The sequence below is a fragment of the Macaca mulatta genome, chromosome 1, assembly GCF_049350105.2.
Source record: "Macaca mulatta isolate MMU2019108-1 chromosome 1, T2T-MMU8v2.0, whole genome shotgun sequence".
NCBI classification, from domain to species: Eukaryota; Metazoa; Chordata; class Mammalia; order Primates; family Cercopithecidae; genus Macaca; species Macaca mulatta.
In genome coordinates this window covers 124,234,950-124,262,736 of record NC_133406.1, presented here as the reverse complement: position 1 = coordinate 124,262,736, position 27,787 = coordinate 124,234,950, and the positions used below count along the sequence as shown (strand labels likewise).

At 38.9% G+C, this 27,787-nt stretch overlaps 1 protein-coding gene across 3 annotated transcripts in view; it reads left to right on the top strand.

Moving 5' to 3' along the window:
- SLC22A15 (solute carrier family 22 member 15) overlaps window positions 1-27,787 on the top strand; it is a 91,529-nt gene that overhangs the window by 36,802 nt on the left and 26,940 nt on the right. For all 3 annotated transcript variants that reach the window (XR_001447499.3, XM_077950483.1, XM_001112207.5), the window contains 6 exons: window positions 4,629-4,761; window positions 5,761-5,925; window positions 12,217-12,346; window positions 16,651-16,866; window positions 20,446-20,586; window positions 22,559-22,644. Coding sequence is in view for 2 of the 3 variants with exons in the window: in XM_077950483.1 (XP_077806609.1) it covers window positions 4,629-4,761; window positions 5,761-5,925; window positions 12,217-12,346; window positions 16,651-16,866; window positions 20,446-20,586; window positions 22,559-22,644 (871 nt within the window). In the remaining variant the exon portion in view is untranslated. The remainder of the gene's footprint in view (window positions 1-4,628; window positions 4,762-5,760; window positions 5,926-12,216; window positions 12,347-16,650; window positions 16,867-20,445; window positions 20,587-22,558; window positions 22,645-27,787) is intronic.

Sequence of the window (27,787 nt, the reverse complement as noted above, 5' to 3'; positions counted from 1 at the left end):
TATTAACAAAAAATAATAGGAAATTCATCACCTTAATAATCTCTAGTCAACAGGGTTTGAATGACTTATAAATCAGTGATTTTTAAAATCTAAAGACTCATAAAAACACATTTCTTGAGATTCACACTTATCATATTTAGGTTTATTACAGTTTAGTTTAAAATGGCCTGGTAATATCCTGGTTTGGGTTTTACCGTAGTACTAAGTATTGACCAAAGGGGGAAGAAAATGAGCTAGCAATTGAGTCTAGTCTGGTGAGTGAGCTCCTTCGAAAACTTTAAGTATAGATTACGCCAATACATTTTCTAAATACTGTAGGGATCCATATCCTAGTTTATCTTGTCTGGGCTTTGACAAAATAAAACTCCTTAGATCACACAGTAGGCATGTGATCAATATATCAACAATACTTGAAAAGTTTTTAAAATTGGGCAAAACAAAACATTTAAACCAAGATCTCACATGTTGGGAGATGAAGGATGTGGAGGGCTGGTTGTCAACCCATTGTTCTGAATCTGTGAGTTGGCATCCCTGTGTCAGCCATCCCCAGTTCACCAGGATCTGTCAGGGAGATCTGGGTTCCAGCTTCATATTCTCTAATTTGCTTTTGAAAAATCTGTCTTTCTATTTTTCTGTCAGTTCCTGCATGTATTTCAAGAGTAATAGAGAGATGCATGAGCCCAACTAGCATTGACATGAAGAAAAATTACTAGCAGTTACTTTGACACTTGGAAATGGCAGCCTGAGAATCAGAATTTGGAATTTGCTGCTCAAACATCCCTTGGGCTACTTCCTCCTAAACTTCCACAAAAGTTGACAGCTATCCACTTATAAGAATAGTATTGTACCCTTTTCCATGGATTTGAGAAGTTCAGCAAATGAGGCAACAGAATAGTTGATTATGGAGTTTTCAAATTGGCCATTTTTTAGTGATTAAACACAAAACAGATCAGTTTTGTGTTTAATCAATAAAATAGGCCAAGATCAATATCTTGGCCATGTAAACAGACTAGCAAAACTTGAGGTGCAGGTTAATGAAGACTAAAGTTGCAGGCCAGATTTTAAAAGCATGAAAACACCAAAACAAACACTAAGAACATAAAAAAAAAAAAGCTAGTGTTTGAATTTCAAAGTATTAAGAACAAGTACAATTAAGCTGTGTATATTGGCCATTGTAAAAGAAGGAATCTCCCTGTGACAGATACAGTCCTGTCTTTTCTAGGACAACCTGATATCTCATACTGATCTGTTTTTAGACCTGGTGAAATGTTACTGTAGGCATTCCTCATGAGTCGAAAATTCTACCACAGAACTATCCATGTTACAAAATAAATTCTTTTTTTTTTACAAAACAAAATTTTTTCTTCAAATACTGCAGCTCTTGTAATCTTTTATATGAAACTTTCTTTCTCTTTTCTTTTTCTTCTTTTTCTTTTCTTTCTCTCTCTCTCTCCTTCTTTCTCTCTTTTCTTCTCTCTTTGCTTCTTTCCTTTTCTTCTCTCCTCTTCTCTTCCATCCCTCCCCTCCCCTCCCCTCCCCTCCCCTCCCCTCCCCTCTTCTCTCATCTCTTTTGACAGGGTCTCACTCTGTTGTCCAGGCTGGAGTGCAGTGCCACGATAATGGCTCACTGTAGCCTCAACCTCCCAGGCTCAATCAGTTCTCCCACCTCAGCCTCCAGAGTAGCTGGGACTACAGGTGTGCACCACCACACCCAGCTAATTTTTGTGTGTTTTGTATAGACCTGGTTTCACCATGTTGCCCAGGCTGCTCTTGAACCCCTGGGCTCAAGCAATCCACCGGCCTCAGCTTCCCAAAGTGCTGGGATACAGGCATAGCCTCTGCACCCAGCCTGTATCTGTAATTTCATAAACCTTCATAACCTCTCCCATGAGCTCCACTCCCAGCCAGATGCCTGCTTGACATCTCTACTTAGATGTTTTATAGGCATGTTCTGTCTGAGCTTGTTCACACAGAACTCTTGAATTCCTACCATGTACCTAACACCTCTTGCACCCTTCTCTATCTCGATAAATGTCACAACCACCCAGAGAGTGGCTAAAATGAACAACTTAGGTGACTCTTCCTTTCCTTTCTACTCCTACTACAACACATCATCACAACATCTGACAGTCCTGCCTTCAAAATACATCCCAAGTCCATTCAGTTCTCTCCATCACTAGTTTCCACCTTCATCCAAGCCATCATTATCTCCTAAACGATTACTGTAACTCCCCTGCTTCCACTCTTTCCTATCATATTGCATTCTCATAAAGTGGCCAGAGTGATCTTTAGAAACATAAACCCGGTAATTCAATATTCGTTCTTTGCACTAGAATAAAATCTCTCAGCTCCTTGCCTTGGCCTGACCCTGCATGACCTGATGCCCACCTGCTTCGCTGGCCTAATTTCATGCCACCTCCACTAGAGATACACTGGTGTGTTTTCACCTGGGGCCACTGCAATTATTATCATATTCCCCAAAGAGTTTTTTTGTAGTTGGTTACTTGTCATCATCCAGGTCGCAAATGTCACCTCCCGCAAGAATCCTCCCCTGAACCACCTATTTAAAGTGACTCCCTCCAGTCCCAGCTACTTGGGAGGCTGAGGCAAGAAGATTGCTTGAGGCTGGGGGGTCAAGGCTGCAATGAGCTGTGATGGCACCACAGCACTCCAGCCTGAGCAACAGAGTGAAACCCTGCCAAAAAAGAAAAGAAAAGAAAAAAAAGAAAGAAAAAGTAAATCCAAGAAGGGCTAGGAAAGCTAGCTAATCTACCTTGTTAAGAATTGCACGTGAAGAATGGAATTCAGAAGTAAAGCACACATTAGTGAGGGGACATTATTCTCATCGGTTTTTCCCAATTCCTGAGTCTTTTTGGTGGGTGGTTTTGAATAGAGATGTCCAGAAGTTGTCTTGTCAAGACCTTTATCAATCTAGTCTTACAAGACTAGGAGGAAGGAGAGAAGTTAGATGTACTTTGAGCCATGAGGACTGGTTGTGGAAGCATCAGAAGGGAGTGATCTGAAAAGTGGAGAGAGCAACTGAGGATTCTTTCTTGCAAGTTCTTGAGGAGGAGGGGCCCTTCACACACCTATCATCACTGACTGTAGCGAAGGGGACTGGGAAGAGGAAGGATGAGTGGTCTCGGTTCTCTGAGGTTATTCTGTGACATGGGTTCACTTTTATTCTTATAACCAAATATCATCTTTAACACATCACAAGACAAGACTTGAGATAGTGGTGTTTTAAGCAGAGAATGGTCACTTTCTCTTTAAGTTCCTAGGTTTCCCTAAAGTAGAAGACACTAAAGGAGTTTCTTTTGTCATAAATATATGTGATATAAAATTTACCATTTTAATCACATTTAAGTGTATAGTTTCAGATGCCTTACATACATTCATATAGTTGTGTAACCATTACCACTATTCATCTGCAGGATGTTTTCAACATTCCAAACTGAAACTCTGTTCCATTACACAATAATTCCCTGTTCCTCGCTCCTTCTGGCCCCTGGTAACCACCATTCTGTTTTCTGTCTGTATGAAGTTGACTATTCCAGGTACCTCATGTAAATAGAATCATACTATATTTGTGTTTCTGTGTCTGCCTTATTTCATACAGCATAATGTCTTCAGAGTTTAGGTTGTAGCATGAATCAGAATTTTGTTCCTTTTTATTTTTTAAATTTTATTGACATAATTATATTTATGAGCTACATGGTGATGTTTTAATACATACAATGTATAGTGATCAAATCAGGGTAATTAGCATTTCTATCATCTCAAATATTTATCATTTGTTTGTATTGGGAACATTTGATATCCTCCTTCTAGCTATTTGAAGCTATATATTGTTGTTAGCTATAGTCATCCTACAGTGATATGGACACTAGAACCTATTCCTTCTATCTAGCTGTAATTTTGTATCCTTTAACAAATCTCTGCCTGTTCTCTCATTCCTTCTTAAAGCTGAGGAATATTCCACTGTACGTGTATACCACATTTTGTTTATTCATTCATCCGTCAATAGACACAGGTTATTTCCACCTTTAGCTATTGCAAATACAGCTGCTATGAACATGGGTGTACAAATATCTCTTCATGTCCCTGCTTTTAGTTCTTGTGGGAATATGCCTGGAAATGGAAATGCCAGATCATATGGTAATTCTGTGTTTAATCTTTTTGAGGAAAAATACTCAAGGGATTTTAAACTCACAAGCCTATTGGACAAAAAGTTCATGTATTTATTGCTTCATATATGTCATATAGTGTATTAGGCATCAGAGAATGGAAATAAATGGGACAAGGCTCCTCTCAAGAAACACAGAGCCTTGGGATGAGGGACATAGTCAATAGATGCATAAGTAATTAGCTATTATACACTGTGTTCAATTCTGTAATAAGGTATGTATAGAGTACTATGGGAGTGCATCATAATAATAGTGATTTCTAGTGTTTCTGAAGATAAAATCTCTTTGGATGTTATCTGAGATAGACAAATTCTGCCGGATTCTGGTTAATAGTGGATCATGCAGTATAGAAATTCTGGTGCACAAGTTTTTGTTGCACATTTGGTTTTTTAATAGCTAACTCAATCCTACATGTCTCTCTTTTGTTTTATCTTCCTCTAGTGGTTTTTAATTGCCAACAGATCCTACAAAGTCAGTGCAGCAAGCTCTTTTTTCTTCAGTGGTGTATTTGTTGGAGTTATCTCTTTTGGTCAGCTTTCAGATCGCTTCGGAAGGAAAAAAGTCTATCTCACAGGTAATTTATTAGAGTATTCGTAAACTGGATGAGAGGGTTTATTTCTCTAAGATTCTTAGGGAAATAATAAGGGGACTATTTCCTTAAGGTTCTCCAGGAATTGGGATATGGACACAGAACTGATCTTTATTTCCCTGGCAAGAGGCCAAACTGCAGCTCGAGTTGCTTCTGGCCAGGCACTTTTAAGTTACTAGCCCACCTAGTTAAAGTCAGATATTTGTGTTATAAATCTTTCATAGGTGATGGTGCTTTCTGCAAACCCCCAATTTTAGTTTATGCCATGTTGCTAAGGAGAGAAGTAAGAGACTGTGACAGTGTACTAGGCCCATTTCCTTATATCTCTCTGTGTTGATTAATTTCAAATGAGCCCTACAGAACTTGGCCTAGTGCTCTTGACAAGCTGAGTATGAGCAAGGATTTTTCATTTTCCAGCATTATTGTGAATAATTGAAAACTGTCTGTGATTGACAGAAATCATGTAATAAGGTAAACCTTATGTTTTTTTAAAAAAATAGTTTCCAAGAGAAGCTATTAAAAAAAAACAAAACAAACAAAAAAAAACCAGCTGGCCAGGTATGGTGGCTCATGCCTGTAATCCCAGTACTTTGGGAGACCGAGGTGGTTAGATCACGAGGTCAGGAGATCGAGACCATCCTGGCTAACACGGTGAAACCCCATCTCTACTAAAAAATACAAAAAAAAAAAAAATTAACCAGGCGTGGTGGCGGATGCCTGTAGTCCCAGCTACTCGGGAGGCTGAGGCAGGAGAATGGTGTGAATCCATGAGGCGGACCTTGCAGTGAGCCAAGATCGCACCACTGCACGCCAGCCTGGGCGACAGAGTGAGTCTCCATCTCAAACAAAACAAAACAAAACAAAAACCAGCTCAGAAAATTTAAGTTTACAAATGTTTATTTTATAAGCTAATGAATATAATTTATTACTTTGATCAAATGCTATTTTGCCTCTGGATTATTGAATATTGTTCTCTCTTTCTAGGTTTTGCTCTTGACATCTTATTTGCAATTGCAAATGGATTTTCCCCCTCATATGAGTTCTTTGCAATAACTCGCTTCCTGGTGGGCATGATGAATGGAGGGATGTCGCTGGTGGCCTTTGTCTTGCTTAATGAATGTGTGGGCACCGCCTACTGGGCACTTGCAGGTACTGCTTAAATCATGCAGCTCTGGACTGGGTGAGCAGCTCCAGAAAATCTTATAGGGACCCAGTTTAATCCTAGAGTCTGGAAATGCATTTGGACTTCAGGTACTTTGTCCAACTATTAGATTTGCTTTTCAGAGTTTGTTCTGTATGACCCTGAACAAGTCACTTTATTAATATTCCTCTGCAGACACTCTCCCTGGGGGCCTGCTTCACATGTGAGCTTGCCACCCGCCTCATGGACTGCATACAGATTACTGTGGAGAGTATTGATTTCCTCAGAAGGACACTAGCAGCTTTTTACAACTTAAACTGAAAAATAGTTCAGACATAGGAAATACTAGAAACTCCTTTCTTACAGCCTTCTTATTCTAGTTTATTAAATCTTTGTTTCACCACCCTTTTTTGTTTTTACTGCTCTCAAGTCAACATAGTACTGTTGTAGCATTTCTTTATTGATACTTAATTTCCAAAATTGAGACTGTATTCTGAATTAGTTTTGACCATCCCATTATTTTCTCAAGAACTACATAGATAATAAAATAAATGATTTTAATTAAAAGGTTGTTTGACTTCAAATATTGTGTCTAAGACTTTATAGACTTAGGTTTGCAATGATAACTTTTTGTTTCTTTTACTTTCATTCACTTGACAATGATTGAATGTTTCCCATGGATGTTCTTATATGGATATGGGAAACAGGTTGACTGTGTGACTGATAGAAATGTGTCTGCAGGAGGATCTATATGAGAATGCCATTCCTTAGAAGCTGATGCACAGTGCCAGCCATCTCTTATGTACCAGCTACCATGCTAGGTATTTGACATCTATCTGTAATATTCCCAGAGTTTACAAGTTAAGGATTCCTACCTTCATTTTATGGATGTGGAAATTGAGCCTTTGAGAGGTGAGGTGACATGCCCGTTTTCAGCAGCTGATAACTGACAGGGCCAGAACCACATCCTGGGTCTTGATGACACCCAGGTCATCTTCTGCTGTTTCCCAAAGACTCTCCTCTTGGAACTTCAGCATGTCACCTCATGTGAGTGCTGGCCTGGTCAACCTGTTATTTCTAATTGGTATTGTTTTTGAAGTTGTATGGGCTATTTTATCGAACTGGAAGACACAGGCTAAATAAAGTAGACTTGTGCTCTGTTTGCATCTCCACTAAACTGCTGTCGAGTGGAAGGATCCATAGGGTAGGACCAGTTAGAACTAGGCTGGGGAGGAAGAGACACAAGCTTCCTTCACACGCCTCTCCAGACAGGCTTCCTTCTGGTCTTACAGTGTTGCCTTAGGATTCACCTTGTCTGTAGCAACTTCTAAAGCCTTTTTGGAACTGGTTGTAACCTAGGATGAGTGAAAGAGCTTCCTCTGAGTCTTCAATTTGCATTGAGACTTTAGGGTCATTTTTCTAAATAGTATGGCCAATTTCCTGGGACTTTCTAAAAAGTTGGTAATGATGGTGATCATGCCTGCTCCCTGTATCCGGGGAAGGGATAAAGGCACTCTCTCCTTTGATTTCAGTTTTTCTGAGGTCCAAAGTTGTGCTCATGTAGAGCACCATGAATACATATTTTTCTTGTACCTCTTACATTTCTCTATTAAAGTATTTATATTTGATTTTAGTTGTTCATGAAGATGCTGTTTTATAAAAGATGTATACACTCCCATCCTGCCAGATTATCTAAGTATTTTTCCTGTCCTGTTGCATGTGTTAGGCGAAAGGACCAACCCTGGTCTCCTGCTCTTTTGCTAGTTGCCTAAAGCCACTGAAAAGAGTCCCCTTGAAGTGTTTTGACCTCTCATTCTTATCCTTGATGCTGGGTTAAGATGAGACTATCAAAATTTCTGTAGCAAAGTGAAAAGGGAGAGAGGAAGAAAAACTGTAACAGTGAAACCAGATGGTTGCCAAATTCAATGTGAAATTCAGAGCAAGTGTGAGAGTTCCCTGAAGACCAGTACACAGCCCTGCACCCAGGGCAAAAGTAAGGCTCTGATAGCTCCTGGAACTCTTTTTGAGTAGCTTCCTTCCCTCTCTCATGAACCCGAGGTCTTCCCCAGGGTTTTGTCCTTGGTCTTTCTTTGCAAGCTGGTTTCTTTCCAGAATGATTTTATCTACACCTGTGGCTTCAAATATGCTTATGAATTGCAAGAAGTCAGAGAAAAGCATAAATGTTCAGCAATAGGGGATTTGCTGGAAATAGCCTGATTATTTGGCAATGAAAATTAGTTTGAAAAATTATGCTTATTACAAAATAATATTTGCAATGTGTAAAAAACAATATGTAAACATATACAAAAAAGCACAAGTACAAACTGCAAGCATCCATTTTTGACCTGTTTGCAGTGTAGTACTTAACAAAAAGGATTTTCAGCTAATTGACTAAAAATGATTAAGAAGTGAAAAAAAATACTGAAGCTGTGAAAAATTCCATATTAATATATTTATTATTTGTTTTCTTATATTAATGTCTTCCTATAACAATGCTCATGGTAAAAAATAAGAAATATATGCACACTTCATCAAACTAAAGAATACATATAGTCCTATTCCCCTAGAGACAACTGTGGTTAACATATTGCTGTGTATGCTTCCAGAGCTTTTCCTTTGCATGTCTGTTCCACAGCATTCATTTATTAAATGGATTCTGCCATGTGCCAAACACTGCTTTTTTTAGATAAAAAGGTGGAAAAGATAAGGATGGTTTGAGGGAGGTTCTTGCTCTCATGGAGCTTATGCTGTACTTAGGAAAGGTGGAACAAATTGATAATTTCTGGAAGTTAGAAGTACAATGAAGAAAATGAAGGAGGGTAATGGGCTAGATAGTAATTATAGGGAGTAGCTACATTAAATAGGATAGTTAGAGAAAACCTCAGTGTGGGCATTTGATCTAAGATATGAATGATTAGGAAGACCTGTGAAATTCTGGGAGAAGAATATTCTAGCTAGATGGAATGGCAAAAACCCAGGACTTGAAGCAGGAAGGAACTTCTTTGAAAAGGTTCTCATGACTACAGGGTAGAGAGTTAGGGAAAGAGTGAAGTAAGAGGTTGGGAGGGACCAGATGATGCAGGGCCTGTGATGGGCCAAATGAGGAATTTGTTTTTTTACTTGAAGTACAGTGGGAAGCCAGTGGGGCATATTAAATACAGGAGTGATAGGGTCTCATATACAGAAAGATTACTCTGGTAGGTACAGAAATTGAGGGATCATTTAGTAGGCTGCTATAGTTGGCCACGTGAAACCAGTGGTGACTTAGACAAGATGGAAGCAGTGGAGAAGAAAGAGGATGTGTTTGAGCTGGATTTTGGTGGGAAAGTGACTTGCTAAAGGACAAGCAGCAATGGGGAGAGCAAAAGAACTCAAGGAGACTTTATGGTCTTTATTTGAAAACCAGATGGATTACTGGTACCATTTACAAAAATGAAGTCATAACTATATACTCTTTTCTAGCCTGCTGAAATTTAGCTTTTACTAGTGCAAACTGAGCAGGAATAGCAGAATTGAAATTAATTAAAAATAAGCAGGGAATAAATTTTAAAATAGGCCTAGTACGTAAAGGCATGTACATGGTTATAAAGCCACCTATGATACTCCAGAAGAGATGACTTGAAATGTTTATTTTTTATTAATTTTTTTAAACCAAATAGCATAGAGCCTTATTATATTCATCTCTACGCCTTCTCCCTGTTGTCATTTACAGGCGTATATGTGCAGCTTCTTGCTAGACATTAGATGTGAATATTATTGACTCCTTAAATAAAAAATTATTACTTTCTTTCCACCTAAAAGCTACATTATTTTCTGAGACCTCTGCCTATGTCATCACAGAATTTAAGGTCACCAAACTAGATAACTTTGAATCATTTCTTCTTGTCCATCATGTCCAGTTGATGCCAGATCTTACTGATTGTGAGAGAGACTCAACTCTAATGAGCTCATATATAAGGGGAAATCATTTGGTTAAGATAACTAGACCATGAAGAGCCAGGCATTGAAGATGCCCAGAACCAGAAGTCAGATGCTTCTCATTTCAGCTCCCTATCCTCTCTGAGAAGCTTCCTCTGTGTAGTCAGAGGCAGGGCCCAGCAGCTCCAAGTCTAGTATTTAAAATCTTGGGTAAGGCCTCTGATCAGCTCAGCTGATTAAAGTCACCCTGCAGTTAAAGGAACTATAATTGGCAGGCCCCATTTGAACCACAGAGATGAAGTCAGGGAAGTCAGTTCTCCCACAGCAGGTGGGGCATTCTTGGAATTAGGAATGAGAACCAGGTAGAAAATATTCTGTGATAGATTCAACAGGGGGGTTTAGATGGCCTTTTTTTTTTTTTTTTTTGAGGTTAATAAATAGAAGGGCTAAATCCAGATTACATTAGGACAATATAACCAACATTTGTATAACATGCATTATTTCATCTGAAACTAATAAAAACTACCCTTTGAGGTAGGCACTATTATTTCTATTTCACCAATAAGAAAACTGAGGCTCAAGGACATTTAGTGATTTGCCCAAGGTCAGAGTAGTATGTAGCAGAACTGGCATCTGAACTTGGTCCCTCTGAAACCATCCCATCCTCTGGGCTTTCTTGTTTTTGCCTACATTGTTGTCAAGGGATACTGAGTGCTCAGGACTATTCTGAGCAACGACAGACAAGAAGTCTTATTCTTGGAAGCCAGGTGCTGTTTGATCTACAGCAGTGAACACGTAGTAGCTATTGACTGTCTTAAATTTCCAGGAAACTCGCACTGTCCTCATCCCACGACTCATTGGACCACATATTCTGAATATGCTGTCACATCAGCTTCCCTTTCTAGCTCTCCCTTTCCTCACTAGGTCAAACAGTATACAAGCCATTACTTATTTGTTATAAAGTAATAAGCTATGGATAGGAATCAAAGGAAACACATGTATTACAAGATTATTATTTTGTAACAAGATCAACAAAGTTTTGTCACTGCGGAATGCCCACAGAAATTGCCTTCCCATAGAGGGGAGATAGAAGAGAGGAATGGTATAGAATACAGGCCTCCCCCTCAGACAGGCCTGGGCACAAATCCTGGCCCTGCTGCTTACAGCTCTGTGTCCTTAAGCAGCTTCACTTAAGCACTCTGAGCTATTTTTCACTTTAGTATATGGTTGATAATGGTACCTACTTCATAGGACAATGTATGTGAAACCAATATGCTTAATAAATAATAGCTATTACTACCACTAATAGCAATAGTGGCAGTTATGGAAAGTGGGTTAGAGGTACAGAATTTGCAAGAATATTGGGCAAGCCTGTGGGTTTAATACCCATCTCAATATTTATTTCAAAAAGTGTAAAAGGTTCTTTATAATTCCATGGTTGATATTTTTCCATCATCACGCTGACAAAAATCCATGCTTAAGGGAGCTTATTTTCTACTTGGGAAAGACAGACAGGAAACAGATAAATACAAAATGTCATGTATCCTATAGTAATACATTAAGTAGAGAAAGCAGTAGGGAGAATTGGGAGAGTGAGTTGTGATTTAAGAAACTTCGGCTGGGCAAGGTGTCTCACACCTGTAATCCCAGCACTTTGGGAGGCTGAGGCGGGTAGATCACAAGGTCAGGAGTTAAAGGCTAGCTTGGCCAAGATGGTGAAACCCCATCTCTAATAAAAATACAAAAAGAAAAAAAAAATAGACAGGTGTGGTGGTGGGTGCCCATAAACCCAGCTACTCGGGAGGTTGAGGCAGAGAATTGCTTGAACCCGGGAGCCCGGGAGATGGAGGTTGCAGTGAGCAGAGATCTCACCACTGCACTCCAGCCTGGGTGACAGAGCGAGATTCTGTCTCAAAAAAACAAAAAAAACCCAAAAAACAAAAGAAAAAGAAAGAAAGTTAAAGGACAGCCTGTGTGATAAAGATTAAGTTTTGGTATTGCAATAACCTCATGACCTAAAAACTGTATTACCCCTATGGCAAAAGTATTTCCAAGCCTTACCCACAGGTTCAGGCAAATGTCAGTACAACAGGCAATGCAGAAAGCATTTTGGACAAATTCTTAAAATGTGTATGTCCCCATATAGTTTGTATTTTTCGTCTGTCCTCTCTTTATTTCCACTAATTTTCTGACCTCTATAATACTTTCATTCACTGATGTTCAACTTAGTGTAGACTTTTCTTCTTTTCTGGTGTGCCTCTTACACTTGCCAGCATAGGGCTGACATCTCACCAGGAAGAAATTGGCTCTGTGACTTGGGGTTGGAAATGGTGCCGCAGATGGTGCTTTCTCCAGTGACAGTTCTCTTTTCCCTGAATTAGGATCGATTGGCGGCCTCTTCTTTGCAGTTGGCATTGCCCAATATGCCCTGTTAGGATACTTCATCCGCTCCTGGAGGACGCTAGCCGTTCTGGTTAACCTGCAGGGAACAGTGGTCTTTCTCTTATCTTTGTAAGTAGTTTTTCCTCTTGGCGTTTTAATTTAAAAAGCCAAAGCAATGTCTTAAGAAGATGTGGGTCAATGAGCAGCATTATTCCCTTTCAGGAGCTTGCCTGCACTGACTTTGGTGAAGAACTAAATTCTGCAAGTGCTCCAATTCTTGGCAGCTCCTGGGAAGAGAGATGCTTAATTAATTCAGAATGCAGGTATCCCTTGTTTAAAATAACCTCTCAATAGACTGCATTGTAACCTTCACCTTGTTGGCATAGGTAACCAATTGCTTTTTTAACCTAACACCTCAACCTTAAAGGTCTTCAGGCTGGATCACATTATGTACTAGGTGTGTGACTGAGGTATGATTTTGTAGAACAGTGTACTCATATTGGATATGTAGTGACAACTGTTCATCTTACAGATTAGTGTCATTTCAGGGGCTCTAAATTTTGACTCTGGAAGAGTCTTAGATACAGAAGAAATCCTTAGAGTGCAGGACCTCATAACAGTGGCAGGATGATTCCCTGGTCAGGGAAGGACTCTGTAAATGACTGCCCAAGGTGTCATACCATGGCCCTCTAAGACGCCCAGATGTTACAGGCAAGCCACCAACTTAGTAAGCCCATTTCACCAGAAGTTTTTTTTTTTGTTTTTTTTTTTTTTGAGCTGGAGTTTCACCCTTGTTGCCCAGGCTGGAGTGCGATGGCGCAATCTCGGCTCACCGCAACCTCCGCCTCCCGGGTTCAAGCGAATCTCCTGCCTCCCGAGTAGCTGGGATTACAGGCATGCGCCACCATACCCGGCTGATTTTGTATTTTTAGTAGAGACGGGGTTTCTCCATGTTGGTCAGCAGACTGGTCTTGAACTCCTGATCTCAGGTGATCTGCCTGCCTCAGCCTCCCAAAGTGCTGGGATTACAGGCATGAGCCACTGCGCCCAGCAGAAGTTTTTATGTGGTATATGAAAGGCTTTTCTTCCCTGAGATATCAGATCTCTGATGGTGATCATCAAAATCTTTAACATAAACAAAATTTTCAGCCAGTGTTTCCTTCCTTCATCTATTCCATAAAGTGAAGGAGACCTGTAGTAGTGTTTTAATTCAGACAACTCTTTAATTTATTTGCTCTTTATCCGAGTTCTAAATTGAGATTTGGTGGGGACTAAATTGAAATTTTTCATACATTTTTGAAAGCAAGAGAATGTCAAGTGCAAAAATGAGTAAAGTAGAAGTACCCTGTATTTTAAAAATAAAAATTATTAAATGTATTTTAGTTACATAAATTCGAGTGAGATAATTTTATTAGAAGAAACTAATTGATTTTATTAACTTATATATTGTCAATTTTTGAAAGTAATAAATGGATGCCTACTATAGTACTTTGAATTAATAAACATTTATGTAAATATTGATGAATAAATAAATTTTTTTTAAAACGTTTAGTAAATTTCCTACTTCTCCATCTTGTCGGGCTCTCATCTCCCCTTTAACAGTAGCACCACTTCACTAGATGTTCTGAGCTGCTCTTTTTTTGAATATATAGTCTGAATTAGTTACTGCTTAGTGCTAGGGGGAGACATCTCCTCACTGGGAAGTGAGTTCTGGTCATGAAAAATAGAAAGCAGAGAGAAAAGAACTCATGAGACTAAAATATTTGCTTACTCCACTGAGCCTGGAACGTAAGGCTTCCCACAGCCAGCCTCCAATTTATCTTTCCTAATTTATTCCCATCCCATGTTCAGGCACACTGCACTACTTGTTCCTGATGCTTTTCTGCTCCATGCTGCTACTCAGTGCTGTGCCTGCTTTTTCAACAATCTGCCCAGATCCTCTTATTTGATAAGTACGCCACTGTCCTGATTTGCTCAAATGCCGTCCACCCCATCTTTTCCTGCTCATAGCCTCAGCTACAAGTCATTCTCTTTCTTTTCTGAATTCCACGGCATTCACCCATACCCTCTGAGTGGTCCTTGTGTTTCTGCCTCATACTGGAGCGACATTCTCTCTAAACTGAGAGCTCTCCAATAGTAGCAGGCTCTTTACTCCATGATTACATTTTCCCCAGTACCAAAGCCAGGGGTTTCCACACAGTAGATCCTCGGACATTGCTCAAATGTTGGTACAAAAACATCTGGAATCACCTTCAGAATTTTTCATCAGCAACATAAGAAGCCACATTATATACCTTATTTGTTTATCAGAAACATTTTTACCTAGCTGAAAAATTCCTTATTTTCACAATACTTCAATATCAGTAGATTTACTTTTTTTTCCTGAAAACCAGGATCCCCTTAATTTACAAAGGTTTGCCACCTTTAATATTCAAGGAGCATTTTTGAGTGGGGCAACATCGTTAAATTAGCATTTTAGCTTTCAGAGGAGCCCACGGCACAGATGACCCTGCTGCTCTGTAGAGGACGGCATGTTCAAAGGCCTGCTCGCTCTTTTAAAAATGTGTTTTACTGTTCTGCATGTATAGTCTCTATGTGTTGGAACTCTGTTTCCAAATCTGTCCACTGGCAACTAGGTGACCCTCTTTATAAGCAAGCTTATTGGCCTCGCAAAATGCAGAGAAATATAAGGTCCTAAGATTTTCATGATCAAGATAAACGCTTTGCCAAGTAGAAATAGTTTTATTAACTCAGAGCCAAATTTCTAAAGCCTTCGTGTCTCTCAAATACCATCTTTAAAATGATTTATAAAGTTTTAAAAGTAATTTTTATTGCTTATAAGCAATTTTGAAAACACAGAGAGGCTAAGGGTAGGGGAAAATGACATATAACCCAAAGATAATGACTGTGAATATTTTGGCATATTTTCTGTTCTTTTTTATTCCTCACAATCCTCCCCCAAATAATTAACTTTTATTGTCGTATATTTTCTCTCAATATTTATCATAGTAGTCCTCTTTCATTTAGGCATAATCAAGTGGTTTTACATAATAGCTCCTATCTGGCCCTATAGATAGGGCCAATAAATCTCATTCATAACCTGCACACCTAACTTCAACAGAACAATGTTACTTGATTATTTATTTGTTTGTCAGTAATAACAATCAAATGACAATGAAGAAGTAAATGGAAGGATTTTTCAGGATATTGTAGATGACCTTTGTTCCTGCTTTTTTATCGTGCATGAATATTCTTTTCCCCAGTAGCAAAGCTCCTGGTAAAACTCCTGCCTTTTGGTTTCCAGCGTCTTTCCTTTCAGCACCATTACATTGCTCTGTACAAAATTGAAATGCTCAATAAATGGTTGTTGACAGACTGGCTGTCCATTAAGTTTCCAAATCCTGTAGAGTTTGTTGCTAATTCACTATCTTTATTAGAAGGCGCAGTGAATTCTATAAAGCACCTTAAATAGCCAGTTTTATTCATCGAAGTTTCATTTTAGGCAGATAATGTCAAATTAGATTTAAAAAAAACCCTTGATTTGTGTCTTGTAAACAAGGCTTCCATATTCCTGCCTTGGTTTTGTCTTTGGAAAGACCTCTAAAAGTGTAGGCAAAATGGGGAAGAGGAAAAAGATACGTAACATTTAAGTTTTGAAACTCTTCGAATATATCAGTGGCAATGTAATTGTCCAACACTTTGTAGTTACATTAGAAAATAACTGTTGTGTTGTAACTAGAAGTTGATCAGGAAATAACTTTTATTCTTTAAGGTCTTGGGGGATCAGGAAATATCCTCAGGACGTTTTAAAGCCAGTGTGTCAGGTGATTTGAGTATTTTGAAGCAGTAAACACTCAAAAGTAGCTTTGCTAAACTTGGTTTCATCTTTATGTGTAGTCTTAAGATAATCTCTACCTCCTACATGTCACTATGTTAAAAACATTTTAGTTTAAATTTTTTTTTCTGATGAGATAATAAAGATTTCCATCTTCTTTGTGAGGCTTTTTTAGAACTTAAAAAAACCCTTTGTCTCTACAGTATTATTCAAACAACACTTGGCTAGGATTTAGAGCCATATCTTTGACCTGTGCTTTATGAAGAATTTTCATTATTCAGTCCTATAGACTGAATAATGTTAATATTTAACATATTAAAATTCACATATTAAAATTTATTTAAAAATAAATACATACTGTTTGCTTTTTAAACTGCAATTGTAAAAGCATGTTCTTGGTTTTCAGCGGTAGACTACCATTTAACATTACCATGCTGTTGAAAGTAGCCCTTTCATATGTCATTGGGAGAGTCAAACTTTAAGTCTAACACGGAATCCATTTGTGGTGCAGGAATCCACGTACTGAGTAGGTGATTTGTCTCCTTCCTGTGCACGTGTGCCTATATGAATATACAGCCTTTAATGACATCTCTTTCAGATTCATTCCTGAATCACCTCGTTGGTTATACTCCCAGGGTCGACTGAGTGAGGCTGAAGAGGCTCTGTACCTCATTGCCAAGAGGAACCGCAAGCTCAAGTGCACATTCTCACTAACACACCCCGCCAACAGGAGCTGCAGGGAGACTGGAAGTTTCCTGGATCTGTTTCGTTACCGGGTCCTCTTAGGACACACTTTGATCCTGATGTTCATCTGGTAATTATACTAAGGCGTATTCTGTTGCTCTTTAACTAAGGTTGCTCAAGGTTCTCTTGATATCCTGCTCCTTCTTCAGGGTACAGAGAATTTTACCTCTTTTGTTAGCTTGAGGTTGTTTCTTAAAAGCAAGGCCCCTAATTCTTAGTGCCTGGTTTTCTTCTTGCGCAGCCCTGTCTTTCTCAAGCAGCAGATGATGGTGCCTGATGGGCAGGTCCACTGAGCTTAAGTAAGTAGACATCAGAAGCATGTCTTTGCTGTTGAGGTATTTATCATAAATATTTAAGCCTTCCTGCCCCTTCCGCTGCAAAAAAGGAAAGAAGGCAAATAAGCATGCTAGAAATAGAAGAGTTTTTAAATAGGACTTTAAAAATACTTACCTTTGGCGTTGGCATCACGCAGTTTGCTAGCACATTCTGATTGTGGTGCTTCATGCTGCATGTTCTGTGGCACTCCCACTCACTAACTCACTGAGGTGGGCTAAATATGATCCCTTGTACAGATGGGACCCCAGGAGTTTGAAGTGAGGAACCCTAAGCCACATATGTAAATCAGTGATTGAACTGATGAGCACTTTCTGAACCTGATTTTTCTGGTCGTTTAGCTTATTCCCACCTGCCTCTCAAAATGCTCGCAGCATGAGTGTAAGTTGCATTCAGTGGTTCAAGATGGGTTCATTTAAAGAATGAAGTTGTAGAAAGAGGAGAAATGGATGGGTGCATACAATTTGTGGATTGCACATGTGTTTTGATATTGTACATACTGCTAACGTGCCATAAGTGTTATCTGGGCAAAATCATACCTACTAGCCTAAAGGACAGTTGTGCTGTGGCTTATATGTATTTGCCACGAAGCCTGCGTGGAACCCTACATTTCATGCAGGGATAAAGGAAAGTGATTTTATATGAAAGTGATCTTATGTATAAAGTTACAAAGAATAGTAGCTTTAGAATAAGAAGCTGCAAAGATGTTTTTCTATATCATATTCTCTTTTTCTACCCAAGCAGTGGCTGCCACCTGTATGGTTGGGGGCCATGTTAACCAGCTGCTACTTCCCCCCACAAAACCATCACAGTGCTAGGAATATCACAGATGCATAATAAATGTTGAGGCTTGGAGGCATGGAGATTAAGAAAACCGCTGAAAGCCAAACCTGAGAACACAGCATAGGAGCTGCTGATTTGAGGTTCTACTATTCAAAAACAAATACAAAGTATGTTCAGGTACTTAGGGCTCCATAAAACTTTACGTTTGCGTATCACATAGACAGTTAGTCAATCTCTGCCTTGGAGGAACCACTTACTTGTTACAGATTATTCACTATTTTTATCTTTTTCCCCATGTATATTAACTTCTGGGTTCTGGCCTTCAATGGATAAACAAACAAACCCTAGACTTAGGGCTGGGGAGACTGTCCCTGTTCATTTTATTTCTTACACAGCCAAATAAACTTCTTCCCTGAGGCTGAGAATGTTAAAACATGTGATAATAGAGACAGTCACTCCACATATTGCCATTCTTTTTGAAGATGCTATAAAATTCTAAAATCTTCTCTGTGGATCTGTCATTCAAGAAAGCCTTAACTGGGGATTCAAGTTATATCTCTGTGTTAAACATCTGTTTCTTTGGTTATTTTCCACAATAGTGCCTTTTTAAGTAGTTCTTTGATGCTCTAAATATACTGTTAAATATTACACAAGCATTTTAAATTTTGTTTGGGGGACATAAAGAGGATTGAAATGATTTTAATAGTTGTAATTATGGATCCCAATGACCAACTCTGTGATGAAGGCAACTTGCAGAGCAGAGGCCCAGCCCTGGGGACAATGGGCCTTCCATGCTTCATGCTCTCCCCATTCTCTCTCATCACCAGCTGGGAACTAAATTCCACTATTGTCCTGAACTGGCTTGTCTATTCTTGCCTTGACTTGATACTGTCACAGCTTGATTTAAATAGGGGTGTGTGTGTGTGTGTGTGTGTGTGTGTGTCTGTGTCTGGAATTTCTATTGTAAATGCAGAACAGACACACAGAAAACTAACTGGGAAACAGCATTATGTAAGAGGAAAGTCTCTTCTGCAGGTATAAAGGATTTTAAAAACATTTTAGAAAACTACATGGATTTAAATTTATTTTGCCCTCTGCTTTCATGCAAGATACCTGGAAGACAGTGAGAATAGACAATGCAGTGTCACCTTGCATCCTTACATGTGATGTCCTGGCTACGATCCTGCCTGTTGCCCTTGGTATATGAATAACACTTCATCTCAGCAAGAAGTCATGCATAATACTTCTGGCTCATTTGCTCAGGAGGGCTGGACTACTAACCACTCCAGCTTGGGGGTCCCACTTCCTTACATCTCTCTCTCCTTACATTACCACAGTCTGGAGTACTTGGCCCACTTCTGAGATTAAGCAGAGATGGAAATAAAACTCACTTTCCTGATTGATCTCATTATAGCCACAGCTCATTAGACTTTCTCTAAGGAAAGCTAAAGGGAAGCAAATGAGAACGTCCCCCTAATAAACACTGATCAAACTGCATTGCAAAAGCATAAAAACTGATGAACTTAACAAAGCTTCGGTATTTTACTGCTTGTATAGAAATTTGTGGTTTACCAAACATATTCATATTCTTGTAAAGCCCAGTTTCAGGGTTTTGTTTTTGTTCATTCTATTCTATTTTGTTTTGTTTTATTTTAATAATGCAGTTTCCTAGGCATAGAAGTTCCTACTACCACCATTACTGTATTTGAGGAAGCCCTGATTTGGATCTTTAGGTTGGCACTTGGCTTCCTCAGCTCTTTAGTTCCTGGATTGTAGGAGAGAGGCTTGGTGCCCTGCACAATGCCTGCCACCCAAGAGGAGCTCCCTGTTTGTTTCAGGAATGGTGTACATAAATAAATTAATGGCTTTTTAAGTGACCCTTCCTCAGTTGTTCCTCCTAGAAGATCCTGCCTTTGCTGTGACCTTTAATTTTTCTTTCCTGTTCTGGGAGTCTGTGTCATATACACCTACTGAGTGCAGGATGGGGTTAAAACCTGCAATGGGAAGTGTCTGGATCATTGGGGATTGGAGTGCCAGTCATTTCGGGCCTTCAGGTGACCCACTGAAGATCCAGTCACTTCTCAGCTCATGTTCTTAAGACCATAGTTGGCTTTCTCAATGGGAGTTCTTTTCTGGAATCATTTCAATAATATTACAACAATAATATTATAACAAGTGTTCCATAAATTGTTGCCTTAAATAAAGAATAGGGTCATTGTGTTCTATTAATTGCAAAAATGCTTGCTGAAAGCACATGCAATGTCTTTCCTCTTTAAGGGGCTGGCCATCCATTTGATTTATATAACATGTAGACATAGCTCAAATTATTTCCAAGCCCCCATAATTTTTTGTTTTTAACTAGTGTTGAAATTTAGATTATAATAGAAAAATTAGTAGGAGAGACAAGCTTATTGCTTGCAGCAGATCAAGCCACCATATTGAACCACTATTTGAATCTTCTCTGGCAAATTCTTATGTAGTTCTGTTGTCCTTCTTGTCTTTTACCTCCTGGTCCTTTGACTCCCAATTGCAGGTTTGTGTGCAGCTTGGTGTATTATGGCCTAACTCTGAGTGCGGGTGATCTAGGTGGAAGTATTTATGCCAACCTGGCCCTGTCTGGCCTCATAGAGATTCCATCTTACCCTCTCTGTATCTACTTGATTAACCAAAAATGGTGAGTAAGTGTGGATGAATATGAAGTGCACCACAGAGAACACACACACACACATATGCCCTCTGATACACATGCATATCTACATGGTGTTGTCTTTGTATGCAGTATCAGCTGATTGCTCTGTGGTGATTAGTTTCTTTCCATCTAAAAACAGTTAGAATTCATTTCTTAGTGCAGGATTTCTTGAGTTTCATGTTTACGAGTTTTTATATAGGTTTCAATTCAATATTGAATATCAAAATCCAAGATAGTATTGAATATTACCATCAGAGGGTTTGTGAGTAGTCTGTATGTAATTTGTTAGTCGCCAGAGATGAGATTATTAGCTCTATGTAGATGAAACTCTATAAACCCAATTAACAATAAATATTTAGAAGTTCTTACAAGAAGACAAATAATTGAAGGAACTAGAAAGACTTTTCTTATCTTCTATGGCCCACCTTACTTTGTTGAGGAGGCAGAAGATATACTGTTTTACTCATTGTCAGTGGGCACAGTTTTGAGATAGATTTTAAACATTATTTTATAGAGCCCCCTTTCCTCAATTTTTGAGATTGCTTCTGTTACTTAGCCCCTGACCAGGCCACCTAAAAATCCCATTCTGCATGAGCTGGGAATCAGTTGAATTATGCCATTTCTTTTTCTCCAGAAATAATCATTCCAACCAAACTCAGAATTCCTTTGGCATTGTGCTTAATGCTATTGTCATGATGTTTTAGCCGAGAGTGTTTTGAAGGGCAGGTTTGGATTCTGTTAAATTGAAGGCTTGTCTCCCAGGCAGTGTTCCCAGTTGCCTCTGCTGATCCCTATGGTAGAGGCTACAGCTTCCTCTCATCATGATACAAGAGCTGGATCATGTATTATATTCAGAAGTCTTTCCCAGTACCCCCAGTTGTGCCAGATGCCTCTCCTTTGTGCTGCTCTAGCACCCTGTGCATACCTCTGGGGCCATTTAAAAGTGTTACAAGGAAGCCGTCCATGGGGTATTTTATGTGTCTTTGCATCCCTGGTACTTGCCTAGCATGGTGTGTGTTACTTGAAAGGCCTTCCATATTGACTGTTAAATTAAGCAAAATGACCTGGAAAAGAAGACTTAAGACCTTCTTAGCACCACCCAGAGTTAGGATTGAAATCTGAAGCAGAGGGAAGGAAGGCTACCTTTGTGATCTGGCAGACCTGAATTCAGATCTAGTCTTTGCCATGTATTCGTTGTATGACTTTGACAAGTTTCTTCACTAAGCCTCCCTTCGTACTTACTCTCAAACCAGGGATTGTAAAATTCACTGGCAAAATTATCAAAATCATTGAGGTTCCTAGTAAAAGTGCCTGGCATGTTGTAAGCCCCTAGAAAAGGGAGACTTATTAATGTTAATATATTTCTTCCAAGACTAGGGCTTTTATTTCAAAATCGCTTCTCTCAATAAGTATGAAATAACATTTCACTTATTTGTAACCCACTAACAAATTTTTTTTTCTGTGTGTATTTTTAAGAGAGATTGACTTTAAAAAAATGCCAAAACTTTAAACTGCATAAAACCAGAAAAGGTAACCAGAAAATAAAGGAAGTTGTAAGACTATTCTCCTTGTTTCAGTTTCATTCTCTAAAAGATGGAGAATATAATAGTACATGCCTACCGGATTTTTATTAGCATTAAATAAGGTAATAGATGGTAAACATTTAAAACAGTGTCTGAAACTTAGCACTCATGGAAATAGATAGAATGATACTATGTATGCTCTTTTCCCACACAAATCACTTAATCCTGCCATCCGGCAACTTTCCCTTTGTTTTGTAGTGGTTATTTATTTTGAGTCCTGGTCAGTTTCCTATCAGTCACATTTGCCACTTATGCCTTAAAAGGAGATGAACATATATAATGAAACTGAAGATTTTTAAATAAGAAGGTTGGGAAGAAACAGATGAATTTATAAGGTTCTTAAGAGAACTGTGTAATTTCTTTCTATTGTTTAGGTTTGGTCGGAAGCGAACATTATCAGCATTTCTATGCCTAGGAGGACTGGCTTGTCTTATTGTAATGTTTCTTCCAGAAAAGAAAGGTATGCCTTTCAAATTTCTACAAGGGTTTTGAACAGTACTTTTATTACAATGAATCATAATATAGTGGAGAGATGACCATATGGCATGCTTCATTTCTGTGATTGCTTATTGTTTAGCAATTGTGTGGGATATAATGGGCCAGATTCCTTCCATTGCTTCAGCTATTCTCTGGGTGAATAATGTGCTTAGAGGTGCACTATTAATTCTTTCAGGCTATTAAGCTACCATCTGGGGTAACTGAGATGTAGTATTGGTGATGTTAGAGTTGTTTATTTGATGATGAGGAAGACAGATTAGTTCTTCACAGAAAGAAACTTCATCCAAGGTTGTAAATTGCACTCGTCATTACAGCCAACCACAAGATTGGAGAGCAGAGCCCCTGGTTCTCAAAGGTGGCTTTGGTGCCCCTCAACATCTCCAGCATGACTCTCAAGGAACTCCAACAACAACAAGAACAATGGTATTCACTCTTGGCTCTTGGTGACAATGGATAGTCTCTTAGTCCTATATAAATGTGAAAACACCTAGTTAGGAAACTGGCATTTTTATATATGTGTAGCTTTGCTATGCAAACACAGCTTCAAGAAGGATCCCTTTAGCATTCTAATGTAACCTGATTGCTGCCCCTGTGTAGACATTCTGTAGCTATTGCTGGTTTTCAATCTCTTTTTTCACTAGCACACCTGAGGTATGTCAGCGATTGCTTTGGGAACTGTGTTTTTGGTCGTGATTTTCTAGAAGGAGGAGTGAGTCACAACAACTCTCTGAAGCTGGAGCATGTGATATAACAAGAGCCCTGTCTTAGGGGCTTTTGGATTTTGATAGGGTTCTGTTATGAAGCTTGCATTCCAGGTGGCAATCCTTATGAGACGATTTGACGTAAAGTTTTGATAACTACTGGAAATGCATGAAGAATTCATTTTATGTCAGAGTATATCAGGTATTAAATACTCCTTTGGTAAATTGCTTCTCCTTGTGATTCATTTGTGCATGTTGCATTAAAGACCCCAAGGCCGTGTGTTCTCCCTGTTTTATAACCCTCCAGTATGTCTACTTTGCTATTGATTGCCACGTGAGGTTCTATACCTTGAGTCTCTAGTGTAAATTGCTCACTACTTAGAGTTTACCCAATACTTAGAACAGCTTTAAAGTGATTTTCATAGAATCATGGAAACTAGAGAACTGAGTAAATTTGCCCATTTTTTATTCTCTAAGCAAATGGGTGCCCCTGCTAATGCGAAGTAGAGGAGGAGCTCCCCAGCTATTGCCCTACCATAGACTTGTAGAACCAGGTGCTCAGTTTTGTTTGTCTTCTGGTAAGACAGTGATGGACTTCAAATTGTTGTAGTTTTATATTCAGCAGATTTTGTTTTGCAGAGGCACCTTGAGAATTCGTTGTTTTTTTTTTCTTTTTTTTTTTTTACCTGCAATAGTCCAACATTCTGTTTATTGCCTCATAGAGAAAAACTTTTCACTAGTCGTGTAAACACACCTGTAACCTGTCACACCTTCATAAGCCAGGCCAATTAATGTGTTTCCTCCCCTCCCACTTATTTGCACACTCCAGGTAACCCATCCCCTAGGACTCTACATGTGGCCCTTTCTTGAAATGATCTCTTCTTATAAATAACAAGACAAAAATCTATGGTAAAGGCAGATGTATGGTCTCCCCTCCAGACCAGCAAGTACCACTCTATTTGATTATAATCCGTTTTAAGAGAGCAGCTTGGACCCTTTGTTGATTGTTCCCTTGGTGGACACTGGATAAGAAACAGCATAGCAGAGTGTCTTTGACACTCCACGAATGTGCCTCAGGAGTATGTTACCTCTGTTATACTTAGAAAACATAGATGTATTGTCTGTTTGTAATGATTTCTTAGCTGGGCATGGTGGCTCATGCCTGTAATTCCAGCACTTTGGAGGCTGAGGGGGGCAGATCACCTAAGGTCAGGAGTTCGAGACTAGCCTGGCCAACATGGTGAAACCCCATCTCTACTAAAAATACAAAAATTAGTCAGGCATGGTGGCGGGTGCCTGTAATCCTAGCTACTAGGGAGGCTGAGGCAGGAGAATGGCTACAACCCAGGAGGTGGAGGTTGCAGTGAGCCCAGATGGTGCCATTGGTTTCCAGCCTGAGCAACAAGAGCAAAATTCTGTCTCAATTAAAAAAAAAAAAAAAAAAAAAAGACTTCCAGGGAAATTATTTCTGTTTTTAATATTTCTACTACTTAATTTTAATAAATAATTTCTATATTTAATAACCATTACTATTAAATTTATCGTCTTCCACTACCATTGAGCCCATTGTCTTTCATTTAATTCATCACTAGAGAGAGAATATATGGTCACCTTTTTTGTATAATCCTTTCTATGCTTGCAAAGACTTCCAGCTATGCCTGAATTTTCTCTTCTTTCAGATAAATAGTATTTGTTCTTTAAACTTTCTTTAAACCTTTTGCATTTACTCTTTAAAATATTTTGATGACTTTTTTTTAATCTCAAGTTTTTCAAAGGTTTAGGCTACATTTGTAAAAGTTCTAATAAGTACATATAAAGAAAATGACCTAGCAGTTTGAAAAATTCTGTAGCATCTTGTGTTAGTTTGGAGAGTACTCATTTTCTGTTTGCATTTTGTGTTCCTTTGTCCTCACTTTTCCTTACCAAACATGCCTTCAGTCTTGCCTTTCTGCTAACGCAGGTGACCCTCTACCCATCATTATTTTTTAGCACCTCTACTTGATGTGGGTCTCTGTGTCAGAAGCATTTGTGGAGACTGTGATAATGTATCTCTAGAAGAGATAGCCAGGAAGCCAGAAAATAAATTGTTTGGCATTCCTCAGCCTTTGGTTTATAATTATTAGACATAAGTGTCCTGCCCAGTACATATTTGCATGCTGGTTGGCCTTGAAGTAAATGTTCTCCTCTGGGAGTAATATTAGCAGGTGGCCACTAATGTTTTTCCCAGATTAGTAATCAGACATTTTACCTGAATTCTGTGCTTGTGTGGAGGGTTCTAATTAACCTTAGAACACTTGCTACCATTTATTAAGTGTTAATCAAGTGTTAGATTCTCTTTATATACAGAAGGTATTACATATTATCCCCATTTTTATAAAGAAACAAAAGCCCAGATTGGTCAAGCAACACATCCAAGGTTGCATAGCAAGTAAGTAGCACATCTGGGATTCAGATTCCTTCTAACTCTAAAGTCAGTCCTCTTTTGGGAATGCTGTTTTCTCCTCTTAGATAAGAGAGGTTTTTTTGTATGGTTTGTTTTGAGACAGGGTGTCGCTTTGTTTCCCAGGCTGGACTGCAATAGTGTGGTCATAGCTCACTGCAGCCTTGACCTCTTGGGCTCAAGCAGTCCTACCACCTCAGTCTCCTGAGTAGCTGGGACTACAGGCATGTGCCAGCCATGTCAGGCTAATTTTTAAAATTAAAAAAACCATTTTTTTGTAGGCTAGTCTGGAACTCCTAGTCTCAAGTGATTCCCCTGCCTTAGCCTCCCAAAGTGCTGGGATTATAGGCATAACCATCGCACCTGGCCAGATAAGAGTTTTAGAACCAAGGTATTCATTGTAAATAATGAAGCTAAAGTCAGAGGATTAATGCTGCCTGATTAAAGCCAGTTCTTAACTCTTTGGTGTGCAGGGCTGATGGGAATTGGCCAGTGTTGAAGAACCTGGGTTGTCAGAGTGGCACTGGGCTCTCATTGATGAGGTTTATGGCAGTTGTGGTCCTGCCAGAGAATCTGAACAGTAGGAGGTCATGGCGTGATAAACACGGTTCTTAGTGAGGCAGTGTTCTTAGACTCAGCCCTAGTGGCACCTTCGTATCTCATTTCTTTTTCTAACGTTGGTCTGCACATTTCTTTATTTGACTTCTCTAGTGTCTATGATACAAAGGATACTATTCATAAACAAAATTTAGTTCCTAGTCTCAAAGAGTTTACAATCTAATGAGAGTAATTAGGGATTCAAAAATAATAATAAAAGTACTATATGAGAATTGACAGCAAAATGCTGTGGGAACTTTAAACTCAGGCCATGATAGTGATGGAGACCAGCTGACTTGCTTTAAACAACAATAGAACCAGAAAAAATATATACATAAGAAATGTTGATTTGCAGACATTGGACAACAGACTGCATAGGACAGGCAGTGATCCCTGAGAGGAGAAAATAAACAAAGTAGGCTCTGAAAATGCCCTAGCTCATGGTTGCCAAACCACAGTGCAGGGAAGGGAAGCCCAATAAATCATAGCATTCTTACTAAATTGAAGAAACAGAAATTGAAGCCTGGGGAAGCCAAGATGTCTGGAATTTGCTGAGCAAAATACTGGAGAGTAGTAAGATACACAGAGGAAGAACTCCAGAGGTCTGCAGAAGAAACCTCCTAGTCTTTGGCTGCTTACTGATTTGAGCATGCATTTGAAGAAACTACTGAGGCCAAGGGGAGATCACCAGAAAGTGGCAGGCAGAACAATTCTTGGATTGTTGAGTACAGGAATGGTTTGTGTTCTCTTCAGTCGGTCGCAGAGCATTGGATAGAGACCTCCTAGGTCAGAGTCATTTTAGGAAAAGGCTTTTTTTTTTTTTTTTTTTTTGCCATAAATGTGCTTAAAAACGAAACTCAGAAAGATCAACTGATTCCAAGTAACTTAACTGCATCACAGAACAAAGACCAAAAAGACTTAAAGGAACAATAAAGTTCAGCACCCCAAAAAATAACATTAACCAAAAAAAAAAAAAATTGACTATATAGCCTCCAGTCAAAATCACCAGGCATGCAAATAAGCAGGAAAATACCTCCCACAAGTAGAAGAAAAATCAATAGAAACAAAACCAAAAATGCACAGATGATAGAATTAAGAGACAAGAATATTAAAACAGCTATTATAAATGTACTCCATGTGCTTAAGAATACAAGCAGAATACAAGCAGAGAAGTCAAAGGAAAGAAAAGACACACTTTCATCTAGAGATGAAACATATAATGTATGAAAAAAATACGGAAGATGAGATTAACAACAGGTTAAACACTAAACAGAAAAGATCAGTTAAAGACATTAAAAAACTATACAACATGAAACAAAAAAATTGAATAAAAAACTAACAAAACATCAGTGAGTTGTGGGACAATA